Source organism: Labeo rohita, chromosome 19 (assembly GCF_022985175.1).
Source record: "Labeo rohita strain BAU-BD-2019 chromosome 19, IGBB_LRoh.1.0, whole genome shotgun sequence".
NCBI classification, from domain to species: Eukaryota; Metazoa; Chordata; class Actinopteri; order Cypriniformes; family Cyprinidae; genus Labeo; species Labeo rohita.
In genome coordinates this window covers 1,012,528-1,033,682 of record NC_066887.1, presented here as the reverse complement: position 1 = coordinate 1,033,682, position 21,155 = coordinate 1,012,528, and the positions used below count along the sequence as shown (strand labels likewise).

The following is a 21,155-nucleotide window of genomic DNA, read 5'->3' as shown; positions in this document are numbered from 1 at the left end:
ATTTTCTTTAAAAATAGAGATTTTTTGCTTCTCAAGTTACATGCTCATCTATATTACTGGCCAATATCAACACTAGTACTCTAGTATTCTAATTAAAAGCTTCACTTACCAATGATGAGCAGCCCTACAGCAAGATGGTTTTCATTTCTGTGTTGATCATGTTTCTGTTGGGCAGAACAGGTGTGTATCAGGGCATCTTCAGTGTGTATGTGGCATTCAGTCTTTTCAACAGTTCACAGAGCGTTTGGAAACAGGCTGTACCATCTCCAGCACACTGAGGGGGAGGACAGAATGGAATCAGATTGGTTTATTGTGCTTAATGCTCCACCTCCATGAGTAAAATGAAAACAGCTTCCAATCCAAGTACAAATCAGAATGTTACATTTTAAGTTTACTGGATCAACAGACATTCCATGCAATACACTGGATAATTCAGTGGCTTTGTAAATATCACAATAACAGGTAACTATAATCTCCGAATATCATAAATGATTGTTTGAGTTGTACATACCAAAATGGATGCCTCAAAATCCAACATTTAAAGGGATAGCTCATGCTAAATTTTTAATTATATCATCATTTACTCTCTTGAAACCTGTTCCAGGCCTGTATGATTTACTTTGTTCTGTTTTGAAGAATATGTGTGTAACCAAACAGCTGATGATTTCCGGTATATTTGATGTGTGTGTGGGTTTTTTTTTTGTTTGTTTGTTTGTTCGTTTTAATCCATTACATTAAAGTTTGAGATAAATAGCACTATAACATTCCCTATAACATTTCTAAAAAAAAAAATAAAAAAAACATACTAACAATTATGCAATTGTCCATATAAAATGTCAATAAGTAAAAAAGGCAAACAATGGTAATCTGTTCTATTAACTAAACTGTGCGCCATCTGGCTTAATGGCAATTAAAAAAAATCTGTTCTCACAATAAATGTCACCTGGATTATTGTGATCTCATTTTATATATTATCTAAGGTATTCGAAGACCCTTCAAACACCAAACTATAGTGGAAATCAGAAAGACAGACGGATTGGACCATCTAAATGACTGGAGCGCCGTGGGAATTTACTCAGAAAGAGCCGTTCAATGCATTATTCTCCACTAGATGTCGTCGCAGGACATTAAATGTAGTCAAACAACGTTTCAACTGGAAGACAAAACGTGTTTAATAGATTGAAAACCTGTTGGGACTGAGAATCTCTCATAAACTGTGAATTATTGGGATGATGGATGAGTCTGCATTAGTTGTTGATTTAAGCCTGATGACAACATATATGATTCTGCACTACTGTAGATGTGCTGTAATTTATGTGAGTTTGGCTGCGTGGGGCGGGGCTGTGGATGAGGGGCGGAGATTTTACATATAGGGGCAGGGTTGTGGGCGCCGGGGAGGAGTTCAGACATCAAGACAAGGCAAAATGTTTTTATATAGCACATTCCATACACAATGGTAAGTCAAAGTGCTTTACATATAAAAGGAATTACCGTTAATCATAAAAATATTCACAACAATAAAAACAAGAAATTCAACCATTTTACAATTATTTAAAAATCGATCAGAAATATAGATTGTATAGAGTACTGTGGTAGTTATAGATTCTATAAATAGTGTGTCCATATTTTGCTTTTCAAAAATGAAAACACTGGCCTTGGGCAGCGGGATAGAATGTAGAACCACCCAAAAAGCATGCCAATAAAAAAAAACAAAAAACAAAGTCAAATCCCGGACAATATGGCAATTTATAAATCCCGCCTGGACCTTTTAAAGGACTAAAACTAGGATATGCCTGGTAAAAAAGAAAAAGGGTCACCCTATCTATAATTCTAATGATTATAAAACTCACTGATCAGGCCGACGTGTTTCTAATTTCACACGATTAAAGGAATGGTTAAAACTGATCTGGTTAGCACCAGTGTAAAAATGTATGGTCATCATGCAATGTTTGAAATGTTTTTTCCATTTTGATGAATGTTCTGGAAGAAATACCAGGCGCATTTTTTTTTTTAACTGCCAAACGTTTTCACTTTATATTGCGTTTTTTGAAAAGCCAAAATAACCATATTTATTAGAGACTAGCTAGAATAAACATTATGAGATTACAAAAGTATGACATAGTACTGACTGAAATGCATATCATTGCATAATATGCATTTTTGTACATGCTACAAAAAAAGATTAGTATGCAGCATTCAGTATATACTGTTTAGTATGCAGCCAAGCCAACATCACTCAATTGCGAACACAGCCAGTGTCCTTGTTTGAGCATGCGTGCATGGTGACAAACCCACGAGACTCCACCTTCCAGTAACAAGAGATGATTTATCATGAGCACACTGGCGACAGAAGCACAGAAATCAGCCGATGCTTTCACAAAGCCAGTGCATCTGATGTGAAAGTGTTTTACACTGCGCAAAAGGATTAGAATAAAGGTCCACGCGTGGGAGAACACGAGAGAGAAGACGGCGTTTAGTTTGCAAGTGGGAAGCAGCACAAATGAAGCGATGGAGACGGATGTACTGGTGCATGTGATAAATGCATGATTGCATGGACGCTTTTCCGTCGAATTCAGCCGGCTTAACAAAAACAAATCTATGCACTGTTGAGTTAGAAATATAGCATGCTCTGTGAGGCTATGAATATGCCGTGATAAATAATGCGGGCTGGTTTGTCAGTTTAATATCTTCGTTGCGTGTTCAGAAAGCTTCATCAAAGCTTCTTTGTTCAAATCTTTGCATTTGCTAATGTAATAAAGATAATGGCTTCCTGACAAGGACTAAGCGACCGATCCAGAGTGCCAAATGCAAGTCTGATAGAGGGCAATCTGGAACTGGAAATGGAACACAAGCATTTAACAACCCACTTTTGGAGGCCTCGATCATACTGACCTCTATCTGAACTGCCGTTTGCAGCACCACGGACAGCGACCATGAACAGGTTACGCAGGAAAGCGTGTGTGGCTCTTTTGTTGTTCACCTTGTTCATTTTTGGTACTATGATGGGCCTACGAACCCTCAAACCCACTGATGGCTTCTCGGATCTTGCTCCTGGAATGGAGTTGATGCCTTTGGTTGGAGAGCGAATGGACCAGAGACCCAATCACGTAGCTGAATCTGCGGGTCAGAATGGTGGTGGGGGCAGTGACACCAAGATAGTGTTCTCCAACTCTGGTCCCGACCACAGCATATTCTATGACATTCACATCTTCTATTATTTATGGTACGGCTCGCCACAGATGGACAGTAGTTATATACACTGGGACCATGTACTGGTACCACACTGGGACCCCAAAATAGCTGCCAGTCACCCAAAAGGACGACACAATCCTCCAGATGACATTGCGTCCAGTTATTACCCCGAACTGGGACCCTACAGCTCCAGAGATCCAGATGTCATTGAATCCCACATGGCGCAAATCGAAGCTGCAGCTGCAGGTTTTACGGCCAAGATACAATTTGATGAATTGTGCTTGTCATTTATTATATTTATGTTTCTTTGGATATTCTAGTGCAATGTAGATGGTCGTTTATCATTAAAAACCTTGAAAGAGACAGAATGTTGCCTATAGAGCAATGTATTTCACTTTTGATGCCAGGTGTGGTGGTCCTGTCCTGGTACCCTCCTGGTGTGGCAGACGAACATGGCAAACCCACAGAGGATCTAGTGCCAGCTGTAATGGACGCTGCCCATAGACACAGTATCAAGGTAACTGGTGAGAGATCCATAAAACCTGTCTGCTTACACAAACACTTTGTTTTTAAAGTTTTATTCTGATGTATCTGATATAATGAATATGCAAAATATGTACCTTTAGGGGTACAGCAGCTTGTCACCCAGGCAGCACCTTTAAAAGGACAACTCTGTATCTTATCTACTCTTAAAAGGTATATAGTACCTTAGAGTAGGGGTTCCCACATAATTTGTGAACCCTTTAGATGTAAAAAAAATAAAAATAAAAAATGCTGTAAAAGTTAATTCAATCGCTTAACACCAGTTCTCTGATATTGGTTAATGTCACATTAAATACAAGTAAACAGAGTAAGTAATGTGAGTGTTTATGTTGTTTATTTGTATAACATAACATTGCTTACTTGCGTACACTATATTATAGGATATGTTTCATATTGTTACTGTTGGGAAATTCAAACACTAAAAACAAAGACTCTACTACTAATGTAAACAGTTACTTTTAAGTTTGTTTACACTTGGCTTCACTCTTTACAAACACAAACCAACAAGGGACAATACATATTTTCATCAAGTTCCACACTTCCTAGTCCTTACACTCTCAAGCTTTAACATGTCAGATCCTCAGGCTTTTATTTTGGTGGAATTGTGGTGAAATTCTGTAAACGTCAGTCAAGTTGGTGATTATTTGTGAATGTAAATAAGTGAACAGAGCACACATTGTGTTCTCAAATGCTTATTAAAGTCACAGCACTTGCAAAGATGAGTTTGTCAGAGTAGCATTTACTGTAAATCATGCTGCTCTGAAAACACAGTATGCCTGTGTATAAATGAACATTTGTTGATCATTCGTTTATTTTAATGATTAATACTTTTCAGCAACTCACAAACCCACTGTAGGTCCCTCACAGTCCCCCAGGGGTTTGTAAACCCCTGCTTAAGAGTAGTATCCATATGGGAATGTTTTAGAAACCTTTAGATACAAAGATATCCCTTTAAGATGCCACAGTGACAAGCTGTTGCACCCCTAAATATACCCTTTTGCACGTTGTTGTTGTTGTTTATTTTTCCTGTGAGTGAAGGTATATCTGAGCATATATTTATGTGCATATGTAATTTCTGACAATTTATAATAGTGACTAAGCTAATACCTTAAAGTCAGTGCTCATTATTCTAAAGGTATTCTCCTTGAACGGTAACCATGATTTCCATGTTAAAATAAAGCAATAAGCCCCAGTGAAGACCCGGTGAATTTATAACAGCTAAGGGGCATTGTTAGGCACAATGCGAAGCAAAGTATAGCAAATGAGTGTAATGATATAAATAAAAACATTATTCTTCCTACAAACAATGTAGTTCCTCAGAAACAGTGGCAACAAAGTGGTTGGCAAGCAACACACAAATGTAAACTAAGGTGTATGTTTGTAGTGTAATTTACAACAGCTTTGAACACGGCTCAACCAATCAGAACCAAGGACCGGAAGTAGCTGTTTTATAAAACTATATAGGCTATGTTATAGGACTTCTTATAAAGACTTCTTATAAAGCAATTTCACATTACAACACCCATTTGACATCAAATGTCAGGAGATAAGCTTTGTTATATTTTTTTTGTGTCTTATCAGTTTCCTTATAAAGAAAGTCAACATGATTTTACATATGATCAGAAATATACCTATAAAAACTCAACTAAAAATAGTAGGTAGGTGCTGGCGCCAATAGCCCTGTTCCCCTCTCTCTTCCCAGTACTTTCCTGTCATCTCTCTACTGTCCTGTCCATTAAAGGCACAAAAAAGCCCAAAAATATAACTAAAAAAAAAAAAAAAAGGAGATAGGCATTAAAAAAGGTTTTTAGTTTTGTTGCAGCAGCTGAATTGTTTGTGCTTTTGTGGATGAGCCACTGATTATAATTTCTTGAGCTCACTAGTGGTTGCATAAGTCTCTGTGTTTACTGCCTATAGCTGTTTTCACCATTTCTGTGTGATGAGAGGAGCTCAGGCTCAGAGCTGTTACCAGGCCTCTTTGTCCATCATGTTTTATAAGCCCAGAATCCCCTGGTGTCTAGAGATGCAAGTCTATTACACCATGCCTGTGATTACTGTCATGTTGTCAGTGTGTGAGTTTTAGCCGTAACATTTGGACTTTTAGTTTTTAAACAGCTTTATCTGTATGTTCTTTATCAGTAAGGTAAGGTGCAAAATGCTGTGCTGTTTCCCAAACGCCTTAACTTGTTTAACTGTTCTCTTTTGGGTAAACAAAGCATAGCGTTCTGTGGCGGAGATGTAGTTTTGAGTCTTGGAATACACAAGGGGCTGTATTGCAGAGTGATTGCACAATCTTTGAACAAAATATTTGAATTAGTTTGGAAAGAGAATGCAATACCAGTCATTTGTACTCATTCATGAATGCTCCCAGTGGCTGCTTGGGCAGTAGGATGGAATGAAGCACATCTATTCACTGCATGTGCTTCGTTTCCCAGCAGAATTGATAGTGTTGGAGTCTGGGCTTTATGTTTGTAAATGATGACAATTCTTGCAACCACACTGAGCTCTTCTACAATCCAAGATGCCATTGTACATCCTTTTGTTGAGGTCCTTTTTTATTTGTAAGCTTTTGTTTTAAATAATGTGTCCCTAAAGACGAGTGTCTTGCTAATTAACACAGTTTACGTTTTTGGACAAACCATGTTTTAGTTAATTTGCACTCCACTTGTAGCTGCACATTCATTCTAGCGGTAAGCTTGGAGGCCAGTATGTCTCCGCATGGTTCTGGACATTTCAGTACTTTCGTTGTCATTAGCTACAACTCATGATGCAGTTTTTCTCACACAGTTTGAGCTAGATTGGGTAAAATATTTACTTTTTAGTTACCCATTACCAACACTAATTTTAGTCTGTAAAGGAGCCCTATTATGCCCTTATTTATAATGCGTAATATAAGTCTCAGGTGTCCCCAGAATGTGTCTGTGAAGTTTCAGCTCAAAATACCACACATATAATTTATTATATCATTTTGAAAATGGCTATTTTGAATGGAAGCAGAAACATGCTCATGCAACGCTTCATGCACGTCTCTTTAAATGCAAATAAGCTACTGCTTCCCATCCCCTTTTCAGTGCCTTCACAGCTCATACCTCAGATACTCGGCCAAAAAAAAACAAAATAAAAAACGTATGTTTGGTTTTGATTATCACTGAAATCATACATTTTAAACCATATTAGTGTAATTTTCTGATACACGGTTTTCTAACCGCACACATCCGAAGCACGCACACAGAAAGCAGCTATCACATGGCATGTGAGTAGTTTTCTTTCATGTCTTATTAAACTGTCAAATACATTCAAGATTATGTTAAAAACACTCATGAGTTACAAAAACAGTCAGTTATGTCTGTGAAGATAAACAGCTGGATAAGAAATCACGTTTATATTAGATCTGAATGTCAGCAGCGTAATATACAGTAAATAAATCAATAAATCCACTGTTCTCTTGTCTCCTCTGAGGTTGGGACTCTAAATAGTGTTCTGTGCTCGTGTGTGCAGCCAATGACAGAACAGTTTGCTCGAACTTTCACCATGGCATTAGAACTGGTATTCTGCTGTTGCTTGCAAAAACACAATGGCGCTGCCATTAAAGGGCAGTAATATTATAATTATAGATCCTCTTTCTACGTCACGGGAGAGCAAAATTTGAGCAGCTAATTTTTCACAATTTACTGGGTTGTTCTTTTTCTAGTTTTCTAGGTTGGTAGATGCACCGGGGACCCGCTTATAGCACTTGAACACAGAAAAAGTCTGATTTTCATGATATGTCACATTTAAAATTTCTTGGCTTAATGGAACAAGATTAAATTCAATTCAGAGAAAATTAAAGACAACAAGCACTGAGATGAGTAAAAGCTCTTATGTAAAGATTTCCTTCTCTCCAAGACTCTGTTGTGCACCACCAGTTGTTTGCAAGAGTATTTATGGTACGACACTGAAAATATCTAAATAACCCATATGGATGGCTACCGCCTCTAGGCCTTGTTAACAGAGTCTTCCATACGCAGCAGTGACTATTCCATTGGAGGCGGCCAAAAACCCAAAACTATGTCTGAACCGGACAGCTCTGTAGCTCTAGCTAGCATAGCTCTACACTTGTTTTTTTGGCAGAATAAATTGCTTTCGTTTCACTTTTGTTTTCAGTCTTACTGGTGCAATTTCACACATTTCCATGACTGCTGGCACTGTCCGTGTGAACCAGTTAGCTGTTGGAGTAGATAGGTTTTCACTGCTGTATTCCATCCTTTACTCTTGAGCTATACTGAAAGTAAAGATCATTTTGACAACCTTTAAAGTCATCATTTACCAGATGCATTATTCATTTTTTTTATTGCTAATAGATTTCTTAATGAAAAAAATAAACATAAAAATTGTTGTTTTTATTTAGCATATTATGTTTGTTAGAAACAGCAAAATCTTGATCTTTTTTATTATGGTAGCATTGGTGCAGTTCAAATGGGATACATTCAGTTTAAATAATAGTTTTAAAAAGTAGTGCTCGTTGTTACGGAGCGAACAAAACTGGAAGCGGGCGGATCCATACGCAAGCTTTTATTCTTAGACAAAGACATGGTCATAAACAGGCAGGGTCGACACCAGCAAACAGATACAAACAGGGCAAGACAGAAGAGTAATCCAGGGCAGGCGAGGGTCGATCTGTGGCAAACGTAATCCAGGGGGCGAGGAAAACGGGAAATCCAAACAGACAGTCTGTAGAACAGTCGAGGAGTGAACAGGGTCCGAAAAGGTTAATCCACAACGGGCTAGAAATCCAGGGCAGGCTGAAGGCAGACAAGATGAGATAACTAGGCTAGGATCAAGACACGGATCAAACACTAAGAAACAAGACCAGACTTGACTAGGGAACTAAGAAAATAACTCGTTATGTTGCTAACAGTAGGAGAGTGCTAAACGTGGTACAATACTTGGCAAATGATAGATAGTTGGGACCCTGTATTTATACTGTGCGTGACTGGCTGCAGTTGTGTGTGTAATGGGTGAAGTGGAGCATAAGAAATGTAGTCTGGGGTGTAGTGCAACAGTCTGTGTAATGTGAGAGTCAGTGAGATGTACAGGCGACCTCTGGTGGCAGGCAGACTGAAGACCATAGACTGGATTCATGACACTCTTTATATGTAAGACTCTTACTGCAGATATGTTCGATTTTCAGTGCTACCAATCTGCTTAACAGCAAACATAATTGTATTGTAACTTGATCATTGAACTTGAAAGCAGGTTATTACCTCCATTGTAACAAAATATTAAATCTGGAATTCCAGCAAACAGGAAAATTAGGTGTTGTTGAGCCCAGTTTTGTTTTTGCAAGACTGAGCTGGTGTTGTTGCATCATCCTGGCTGAGATGACAGAAAGGCTGGCATAGATAAATGCTGTGACTGTGAGGTTGTGAAGATGGTGCACATGTATGATCAAGTCTAATGTGTTGTATAATGTATTGAGAAATGTAAGGGGCCAACTACTGAACCCTGAGGCACCCCAATGGTCATTTGATGTGGCATTGACACATTGCCTTCCAGAAAGCCTTAAAAAAACCTGTCCATGTTTTATGAATGTCATGTTTGAGTTGAGGTGTGAGCTGACAGCTAGTTTGATTTATTTTTGTTCTATTTGCCTTTTTGAAAGAGACTGTCTGTACAGTCTACTTTCTTAACCAACCCACTTTGTAACATTGATTTACAATTGTTCTTTGACATTTCAGCTTTATCTTGGTGTCACAAGGGCACAGCAAACCTTATAGTCTGAGTGAGTGCACTGACGTCATGCCAGTGCTTATACAACAACCGCTGTATCTTTATAACCACGCTCAAGGCCATGCCTTGTTCTGTACACACGCATTCAGCCATTGAAACGAAACAGGATTTAATAGTACTTGAGTTTTTTGAGTATGTTCAAATCTTTCCAACCATCAAAGCACTGCATGTTTTTTCATTAAGTAAAAATGTTAATCTTATTTGCATTTCATGTTTAAAACATATTTTTTAAAGAGACCTTTTGTACATGCCTGTCAGATGGCAGTGCATAAGAGATTTCAGCAGGGAATTGATACTTCTGATTTGCAAAAATGTGTCAAACTCACAATTCAACTGAACATGTTCCTCTGTCATATAGCATGAATAATGAGCAAGCAGAGAAAGAGACTTAGTTGAGACCGGCATCACCAACCAGATTTTTGCCATATCCGACTCAAATCTCTTTGTTGTTTTAAAACTAAAGAAAAAAAGATATATAGTTGTAACGCCAAGCCAGCAGAGGGAGCCTTCACCCTAGAACTGCCTGCACGCTCCCTCTGCTGCTTCTACTGCTACTTCCTGTTTGGCACTATATAAAGACTGACCATGTGCTCTTGAATTTGCGAAGTATTGCCAGTTGAACCTGCCTTACCGAGCGTTGTCAATTACTCTGTTGGATTACCTGTTGCTGTCTTGCTTTGTTTCTGGTTCTTGAGTTTACGGATTACCCTGTCGGATTTGGTTGCTGTATTGGACTGTCTTCTCGGTATTCGACCCACTGCCTGTGTTTTCACTCTGCTGTTTGGATTACGTTTATGTTTTGGACTGATTTTCCGGTTACTGACCCTCTGCCCGTTTCATCGTGTATGTTTGCTGTTGTTTTCAATAAACTTCTGCAACTGGATTCTAACACCGCCTCAGCGTCCACGTTACAATAGTGTAGTATTCACTGTGTAGTGAATAGTCTGTGAGTGAACAAATTATGGTAAATACAGTAATGGGTCCATCAGGTTTTTTTTTTTTTTTTTTTTTTTGTTTTCTTGCATTTTATGAGTTTGTCATCTTTGTGAGTTGTAACAAGGAACATGACCAGAGGCCTTTTTTTCTTTCCATCCTCTCTTTCTACAATGACTCTACCATTACAAGTCAAATGGAGGGACAATGGAACTTTAAGGGTGTTGAGCCCCTGTAATTTGTATTATCAGCAACCTCCTTCTCAAAAGACTGTTGTAGTGTGGATGTTCATGTCCAAAGTGTCTGATCTCAGACTGTCCATAAAAGACAGAGCTGCGTCGCTAAATGCAGGTTGCCATGGAAACAATTTATGAAGACCTTCTAGATTGGCGGTGTGGAAAAATGGTGGGTGTTTGTGCTTGGCTTTTCTTTTTCGAGGCCCTGAGGGCTTTGCAGTTCAATCAGTCATGTGCATGTCGCTGTCACTGAAGTGGAGAGGGTCTGTCTCTTCTGAGTATTCAACATGACACGTCTGTGCCTTAAGTTACCATGTTTCTGGGACTTTGAGAAAGTCATCTGTCAACCACCTTACAAAGGTGTTGCAGCAGAATACAGCAAAATGTTCAGGATGTCTGATACATGGGTAATGAAGTAGTTATTCACAGATAATCTTCACCTCCAGTTCATTGTGAACTTGAGAACTGTTGTAGAAAAAAATAGCGTAACACGTTTAGGGAGCAAGTCTCACTATTCTCATTGCTTTTTAGCATGCATACTGACGATACTAGCATATTGGCTGTTTGATAGTACTTTTAAAGCATGTATTAATGCCTTTTTCTTGATGACCATATTTTAGATCCCTTAATCTTACCTCAGAGCTAAACTTAACAACTAACTTACTAATAAGCAGAAAATTAGGAGTTTTTTAGGCAAAAGTCATGGTTAATAGTGATTTTACTCCTCATTTTGAGGAGAAGTCCATTTCCAAAACAAAAATTTACATATAATGTACTCACGCACTTGTCATCCAAGATGTTCATGTCTTTCTGTCTTCAGTTGTAAAGAAATTATGTTTTTTGAGGAAAACATTTCAGGATTTTTCTCCATATAATGGACAGATGTGGTGCCCCGATTCTGAACTTCCGAAATGCAGCTTAAATGCGGCTTCAGACAATCCCAAATGCGGTTGTAAATTATCCCAGACAATGTCTTATCTAGCGAAACGATTGGTTACTTTCATAAAAATAATACAATTTATATACATTTTAATTTCAAACGCTAGTCTTGTCTTATTCTCCCTGAACTCTGTGTATTTTAGCTCATGACAGTTAGGGTATGTCAAAAAATTCTGATTTTCTCCCTCAACCTCAAAATTGTCCTATATCACTGTTTTATCTTTTTTGTTAAGCGTGTTTGATATTCTTTGCATTCTTTGCAAAGACTGGGTCAGTACTTCTGCAGCGATGTAGGATGATTTTGAAATGATTTTTGAAGTTGAGGGAGAAAATATGGTCGTTTTGAGGAGGAATACACAGACAGATGTACAGTCAAACCAAAATTTATTCAATTCATCTTGATAATGTCAGATAACTTTGATAGAGAGGTATGTAATGGATTACAGTCAACCAAAAATTCAGACAACTGTTAGTATAACAATATTTACACAACTATCAATACTTTGTTGACCAATTACCAAGCAATGCTTCATTTTGCTCGGTCATTGGTGGTCACATTAGCAATTAAAGAAAAAAAAACACTTAAGCAAAACAGGTCAGGTCAAAATATCTGCATAATTTTGGTCCCAGTTTTTTTTTTTTCATTGTTGGTCCACTATGTCACAGTTTATTTTGCTATCCTCACTTTCATAAATGAATGGTAGTGTCCTGCAGTCACTGGTAAGAAAGTGTCAAAAATTAAATCTGGTGTTTAAATAATTTTTGTTTTGACTATATTGTGTGTTTGAATGATACATGATTTAAAAAGTGGCTAGTATAATGGTTTTATTCCTTACTTCATTACCTCTAATTTTTTACAGGTTGCGTTTCACCTGCAGCCCTACAAAGGCCGGACGGATCTCAGTGTGCATGACAACATCAAATACATCATTGACAAGTAGGTTGCACCTCCTCAATACCTTCATAACTCCTGCACCACTCCAAAACTAAAGATCAGAGCGATCCTGTCTGCAAACCTGAAAGTCTAGCCCTTCTCCAACATGATGAGCTGGGTTGCTTTGAACTCAGGAGTTGGGGTGAAATTCAATCCAGCCTGGTGAACAGAAAAGAGAGTGGTGTTTTAAAAATAGAGGTCTTTTTTCCATTAATCATTCATGAAACAGAATGTATAACATGACCTGATGGTATTGCAGCTAGCTCACTCAGGTTCAAGAGAACAATGGCTGCAGTGTGTAAATCTATAACACTGTAACAATTTTCTGACTGCAACATGCTGAGTCATTTTTTAGCAAACATATCATAAACGTATTTGTGCTTGTATTGTTCTCTAGCAACAGGAATGCCTTGGAAGGAAAGTCATTATGTAAAACCGAGTAAAGTGTAGGTTTACATGGTCTGAGTATCAGGTAATACAGTCATCTGTTCTGCTGTGAGAGGCTAGCCTTCAGAACAAGGACACGTAACAGAAAGCACAAAATGCTTTTATAACACTGTATTATGAAGTATTTTGGTTAAAGTTAGCATTAACTAAGAATAAACAATACATTTGTTAGAGCGTTTATTTATCTGTGTTAATGTTATGAAAAAATACAGCTGTTCTTTATTAGTTCACATTTACTATTGATAGATGCAACTTTTGTTTTGTTTTTTTTTTAAATAATTTATTAGTAAATCTTTAACTAAGATTAGAAGGATAGTTTACCCAAAAATGAAGCTTCTGTCATCTACTCCTTGTGCAATTCCAGACCTGTATGAAGTTTTGTTTTATTTTGTTTTGTTTGTCCACACATTGGAAGTCAGTTGTATGCCAGTTTTAGAGCTGCAAAACAGTGAATCCATTCAAAATAAAAGTTTATGTTTGCATATTATATGTGTGTGTACTGTATATATGTGACCCTGGACCACAAAACCAGTCTTAAGTCGCTGGGGTATATTTGTAGCAATAGCCAAAAATACATTGTATAGGTCAAAATTATAAATTTTTCTTTTATGCCAAAAATCATTAGGAAATTAAGTAAAGATCACGTTCCATGAAGATATTTTGTAAATTTCCTACTGCAAGTATATCAAAACTTAATTTTTGATTAGTAATATGCATTGCAAAGAACTTAATTTGGACAACCTTAAAGGCGATTTTCTCAATATTTTGATTTTTTTTTTTGCACCCTCAGATTCCATATACTGAAATAGTTGTATCTCTGCCAAATATTGTCCTATCCTAACAAACCATACATCGATGGAAAGCTTATTTATTAAGCTTTCAGATGATGTATAAAGCTCAATTTCAAAAAATTGACACTGGTTTTGTGACTGGTTTTGTGGTCCTTGGTCACATATGTATTATGTATATATAAATACACACACATGTGTATATTAAGGAAAAATGTTAGATTTATATATAAAATATTTATATTTAATAGAAATTATATACAAGTGTTTCTATACAAATACATCCAATACATACAAATATTGTAAAAAAAAATAAAATGTGTGTATTTATATATACCTAATAAATATACACAAAATACACAGTACACACACATATAGAATGCAAACATAAACTTTAATTTTGAATAGATTAATCGTGACTAATCGTTTTGCAGCTCTAACCGGTTTGGAACAACATGAGGTTTGAGAAAATTGTAATTTTCCCTGCAGTCTTTTTCTCTTTTTTTTCCCCCAGAAATTGTTGTTTTTGATAATCAAATAAAAGGCATTAAACATTTATTTATTTTTAATCAAATGAAAATTAAACCCTTTTATTTTTTGGCTAACAGAGGTTTACTGTCAAAATTAATGCACTGAAGAACATTTGTGTGAATATTCTGTTCAAAAAGTTTTGATAATAATTGTAGATTTTTTTTAAAGTGGTTAAGCTGGTTGTAATAAAATTATTTTTTGTAATTTAATTGTTTTATTTAAATTGACCATTAATAGAAATATATAAAAAGACATATATCATACTGTACAAAAATAGTACTAGAGTAATATATTTCTGTTACACTGTACTTTTATTTCGGCAGGTTGCGGTGAAGTTTTTGTGTGTATACACTATGATATGATGCTAGTTTTCTCAAATGAAATGGTAAAATTCACATGAAAAGACTCTCACAGCAGCTCTGGAGATGAAGTTCATGTGTTCATGTCGTCATACCTCACATCAATATAAATGCGTTCATGTCGACGCAGAGGCCGAAGATCACCACGAACCTCACGTGTGCTTCAGTATTTGTGTTGTAAACAAAACCGTGTTTCCGCCGTTCATACATACAGAGCCAAGCGGAACACGCAGGATTCATATCTACACAGTCTTTTTGTGTTTTAATATTCACAGACATTGGTCCATATCAAAATCTGTATTAAGTGACACCCAATTTTGATTTATTCGCACGTCCATGTAGAGACAGAAAGACACGCCATCGTGTAAATAAGATAAATGACATAAGACCATTTAGTTTGCGTAATAAAAGAACAAGGTATAGACCTGTTCTATACGAAAAGGTAACCTGTTGTGATCTGGCGCTATATAAAAAATACAATTTAATAAAATGAACTTGAATTAACTTGAAGGGGGCCAGGGGGTGCCGTTTGGGGAATATATAATGGCAGCGGAAACACTGATGAACACACAGCAAATAAAAAATTAACAATACATTATGCTTTGATTTATAAATGCTGTAAAAAATGTTATTGTTAAGTTGAGTCTTATTGTAGTGTAATTATAAATCCATAACCAGTATTTTATAAATAATAACCAATAACTGCATGTATAGATATCTAAACGTAAATCATTTAAATATTTATTGAATGTACTATAATATTATATTACAAATAAACACAGCGCTCTTTAAATCTTTTCACAGATACGGAAAACATGGGGCTTTCTACAGGTTCAAGTCCAGCACTGGGAAGATCCTTCCACTCTTTTATGTGTACGACTCCTACCTTACCCCACCAGAGGCCTGGGCTGAGCTGCTGACCGTTAGAGGCTCTCACAGTCTCAGAGGAACTCCTTACGATGGCATCTTCATCGCTCTCATTGTGGAGGAGCGCCACAAGCAGGAAATCCTGGCTGGCGGGTTCGACGGCATGTACACCTACTTTGCTTCCAATGGCTTTTCCTTTGGATCATCTCACCAGAACTGGAAAGCAGTCAAAGCTTTTTGCGACAAGAACAACTTGCTTTTTGTGCCTAGCGCTGGACCTGGTTATATGGACACCGCCGTCCGGCCGTGGAACAACCACAACACACGAAACCGAGTGAATGGACGATATTACGAGACCTCTTTGCAGGCAGCGATGTCCGTAAGGCCTGATATCATCACTGTAACGTCATTTAATGAGTGGCATGAAGGAACTCAGATTGAGAGGGCTGTGCCTAAGAAGACTGTGGCCCGTCTGTACTTAGACTACAAACCCCATCAGCCAGACCACTATCTGGAGCTCACCAGGAAGTGGGCGGAACATTTTAGTAAGGAAAAAGAGCAATGGCTTATGTGATTGGACCTTTTAACATCTTTCCATGGAGTTGTGGGTTTAGAATGTTTTATATGTTATTGGCATTATCAAATTTTCCGATTACTGTCTTTCAGTTTATGCATAAATTTTAAAGGCAGCTAATTAGCAAGGACAAACCATTTTCTTTCTCTCTCACTCTATCTATTGATAAACGATCGATTTACTTTTAACTTTCTGTCTTTTGCAAGTATTTACAAGAATTGTTTACCCAAAAATTGATCATAATTTGTCTTTACAAATCTATATTTATTTTGTGGAACTCAAAAGGAGAATGTTTTGAAAAATCTTCACAATGTTTAAAAAAAAAATTAATGACACTTGCCCAAAATGTAAAAGTTGTGATTTGCTGAAAATCCCATACTTGGGATATCACAAACAGCCCAAGACGTGAGAACCGATGCTGTTTGCCATCACTGACATCAAATCTGGCTCAAATTTCTTGATGGGCCATATTTAAGTGGATATCACTGTAAACACAAAGCTATTGCACCATCTTTATATCTTATTCTCGTTTTATTGAGTCATTTTTAGTCCTCAGCAGCATCCATCCTCATTCTCTATCATTGTAGGGAGAAGAGAAGTGTGAACATTGTGCTATATGTCTCCTTTTGTATTCTCCAAGTATGGTTTGGAAGTACATGGGGCTGAGTGAATTTGCAATTTTACCTATTCCTTTAACATTAAGCATTGAGTCTTAATTTTGCAAGCAGCAACAGTGTGGCCTCAGATTTAAAGACCGTACTTTTATTGTGTGTTTGGATGACATTTAAAAATGGTTGGTGATTGTGGATATGGTTTGTTTGAATAATGACTGATTTATTATGTTCAGTAAATCCTAATCATGCATATTGTAACTCATGTTTAATATTAAACAATAAAAGGAAATCAACTATTTTGCCATAATGCTGTATTTTACAGAGAATACCAGACTAAGCAGAATGCATTTCTGTCTAAAGCCAGCGTAAAACCATTCTTCCGTAAATTGTCACTTTTAAGTCAGTGTCAAATAAGAATTTTATAAATGAGTTACACAAACATGTATGCTTATTTTTCATAAGACACAATATTGTTTTATGCAGAATACTCTTAAATTAACACTTTAATTTATATTGATGTGAGGTAAACTAATCTGAATTTTATTAACTTTACCCCTCTAGCACAACATTGACATTTTACAACTAGAGGACGGTGTTGTCATGTATGATGAATGATGTTGAGCATAACGATCACAGCACTGTAATTAATCAAACTGTATGTGGACAGATTTTGGCTGCATCTTGCTTCATGTTGAGCTAATGTTAGCCTGTGCTGTTACAGCAGTCTATGAATATCAGCCTCACACAAAGCAACACTTAAAACAGAACAGGCACTTCAACGATGATGCATTACCAGAGTACAAATTACACCACACATAACACAATCAGCACCATACTAAATACCCAGAGAAGAAAAAAGACACTTCTATTTGAAAAGGTGACTCAATGACAAAGAAATAGTTATACAATGTGGATGTATTCAGCAGTCCAGGCAGTGGCCAGATGGTTGGTATTAAAATCCTTTCTTGTATTCTAATGCAAAGTTGACTTTGTTATTTGTCGAAATAATGTTGAATAATGTTGTGTGTTCCACGTTAATGTGACAGTTACATGCACTTACTATAGTAATACAGTATAGAGTGAATTATGCAAAATTACAAGCGACCGACCATAAACCAAACCTTAACTCTAACTTTAACCTGATTGTAAGTACATGTAGTTAAGTAGTACTACTTGTGTAATTACAGTGTAACAACTTTAATGCAATTTAAGAGTTAATAACATTAATGGCACAAAAACTACATACTTCAAGAGTTGAAGAGTTGAAGAGGAAAATAATTATATAAAACATTTATTCTGATGTTAATGCCCAGAGACACTTGTTCCCAGTTGTACAGTTTCTGGCCCATTTGGACTGATCACATCGGACAGTGAAATGACACGATTAGTTGACTGTGTCCCACATAATCTCTTTCCGGCTTATATAACTAACCTACACCATACACATAGTAATGTCAAACCTAATCAAAACTTGGGCAATATTTTTTTTCCTCGGGTGACAAGCCTGTGCTCTCATCCTTCCATCAACTATTCTCAGTAAGACTTGAGATGGACAAATAGCACAGAAATGAGAACATGACACGTGACAAATAGAGAGCACTTTTTATGTTTATGTGGTTTGTGATGCTTTGTAATAGAGTTAGATGGAGAGGAGCAAAGGAATATTTTGATTTAAAACTAAAGTTCTCTTTCATATGTTTACCCAATGCTGTGCCAGTAGCTGACACTATGGGAACACCCTCCAGGTGTGATTATTGTCTGAAGACACTATAGAATAACGCCAATTCATTGGCTCATGGTGTTGGTGGCGGCCACTAAGGCACTACGTCACTGATTCCTCAAAAGGATGCTGTTGTGGCATCACCCATCAGATTTTCTGTCTTTAGTAGGTGGTTTATCTGTGAGACCAAGGATTTTATTGTAATTTCATCATGTTCCTCTGCCAACTTCATAGCAGTTCTTGCATGATAGGTGCATGAAATGTTTGAGAATTTCCTCCAAGAATCTTTTGGAGGAAAGAAGGACATTTGGTTAACCCCTGCTGCTCTGGTTTTGCTGTTGCTGTGGCACCGTGAGCTGGAATCTTGGGGTTCTGATGCCAAGCTGGAACCAATGAAGAGCGAGCCAACGGATGTTCCCTATTGCTCTCTCTTCCCAGATCATGCATGAGTGGTCAAGGGTGTTTCATCTACCCAGTATCCTGCAACAAGGAAGGGATACTCCAGAGGAATCTGCTACCTGACTGCCTCGAAGAAGAGGTCTGTTTTTCCCTTATGTCAGTGAGCAGGTGGTACAGGTTTGGTTTGCACCCCAGTCGGTGTGTGTCCACTCCTCCACTCAAGTCCATAATTTCCACTTGGTCATGACGAAGGCCCACGGTTACATGCACATCCCCCCTGTAGAGGAGTCCGTTGCCGCACATCTGTGTCTTTCCTCGGCCACGCATGGTGCAGACCTCAGCAAAAACTGCTTTCTATGCTGCCCACCTCGCTGACAAAGTTTACAACTTCTAAAACTGGAAGCGAAAGCGGCACCCGCACTGTGCACAACAGTGATGCTACAGGTTTTTCAAGCCAAGCCCCTGCAGTCACTGCACAGCGGCAACCTGGACACAAACACCTTGAAGGCCCACTGTAAGGTGCTCCTTAATGTGTCGATTACTCCACCTCTTTGGTGATGCTGAGAAGTCTGTTATCGAGCACTTCCCAGAGGCACAAATGCGCATGAATATGAATCACCTGATGCTCTTGCGCGCGTTTCATTCATACACATTATCCTCATGTTCTCCTCATTCCTGGAGGCCAAAAAAGGTTCACGTTTCTATTTGTCCAATAAAAACACAAACACCCTTACAAAATAACAGTTTTTTCCTAATCCTATCGATACGGCATTAGTCAGCACAGAGCCACTACCTATTACAGCCTCCCAGTGTTGTCCCACACAAGCCGTTCCCCTGCCAGTGCATTTAGCTTCGCCGAGGCAGGGAACCGATCTATGTAGATCGCTGCCAGCAATAGCGACCGGAGTGATTCAGCCGCTATGTCAGTCCTAGATGAGAAGAGAGCTTTCCGGGCATCGTGCGCTGGCTGCTGGACATGATAGAGCATGGGTATTCTCCCCAGTTCAGATGCGGACTACCCCGTTTCAGTGACGTTGTTGTGTTCAGTGTTGCCTCAAAACACTCATGTTTTGTGAGGTTCACATTCTGCTCGCAAAAGGAGTGACAGAATGAGTCTGAGTTTGAGAATTGGGGTTTACAGCCACCATGGTGGTGCCCAAGAAAGATGGTGGACTCAAAAAAACATGGCCGCCATTGGCCAATGAAGTTTGAGCACCTCTTATACAAGGTTAACGGAGGTCGATCAACTTTGCCTCTAGGACCACTGCTGTCAATCAAACCATTTAACCATTTAGTCCTAGCTTTTTCACTCAGTCTGGAAAAGCAGTGCAATTCTCTGGACTCCTAGGTCAATAATTAAAAAAAAAAAAAACATGTTGAAATTTACCCTTTGGGAAGCTATAACGGGGTCCTTTAGAAAAGGGGCCTGTTCAAATATACCCCAAACCCTATAAAGCCTAAACAAAAACTCAAAACTTAATGAAACCCACTGAGCACATGCGACAGGTGATTCTAAACAAGCATGCGATCAGACCACAGCTGGCGCTATAACAGTCATAAAAGTTATAAAAAAAAAATATTTCCATGGTAAATCACCTGTATTTGACAAAAATGCTTTTTTAAATAAGTGATTTAGTTGGTTACAGGCTTGCTAAATATGTCTTTTTCCTTATGTGATTAAATACTTAAAGCACTTGAACGCTGGTAATCGCTGCTTGTAGTCAGCCTTTGACTATAAGTGCATTTTTTACACCATCACTGCTTTTTAAAATCGCAACACAAACTAAGTTGAGCTGAATAATGACACTATTGTCTACTGTTGAGCTGCTTTACAGCTGAAATGATTTCATTAAATGACTATTTTGATCCTCTGTGTATTGTATAATGTGCTATATATTAAAAAAAATAATAATAATAATTTACGTTAAATACTGTTACTAGTTGGAACATGTTCTGAGTTACTGTAATGGACAACACCTGTGGTTGCTTTGCTAGGATGCTTGTGTGAACTTGATAACTGATTTCATATATCCAATAAAAATTACCAAAACATTTAAAAGGCATTACAAAAAAAAAAAAAAAAAAAAAAAAAGGCTCAGAAAAAAGAGGTAAATTCTGAGGATAAATCTAGCAGTGTTAGTTTAAAGATGCTAGAAAGAAACAAAAGGTTACTTTATTTAGAAAACACCCAGCTAAAACCAGCCTTGGCTGGTTGGTTGGTCTTAGCTGGTTTAAGCTGGAAACAGCTGGTTTTAGCTGGTTGTTCCAGCTGGTCTCCCATCCTGGCCAGCTAAGGAAGTGGCCAAAACC

The 21,155-nt window shown here is 37.7% G+C and overlaps 1 protein-coding gene across 1 annotated transcript; it reads left to right on the top strand.

The window, feature by feature from the left end:
- Window positions 1-2,274: 2,274 nt before the first annotated feature.
- Window positions 2,275-17,022, top strand: maneal (mannosidase endo-alpha like). Its single transcript, XM_051137537.1, has 4 exons — window positions 2,275-3,438; window positions 3,600-3,709; window positions 12,473-12,549; window positions 15,476-17,022. The coding sequence occupies exons 1-4, from the start codon at window positions 2,934-2,936 to the stop codon at window positions 16,110-16,112; spliced, it is 1,329 nt and encodes a 442-aa protein (XP_050993494.1). The 5' UTR covers window positions 2,275-2,933; the 3' UTR covers window positions 16,113-17,022.
- Window positions 17,023-21,155: the final 4,133 nt, after the last annotated feature.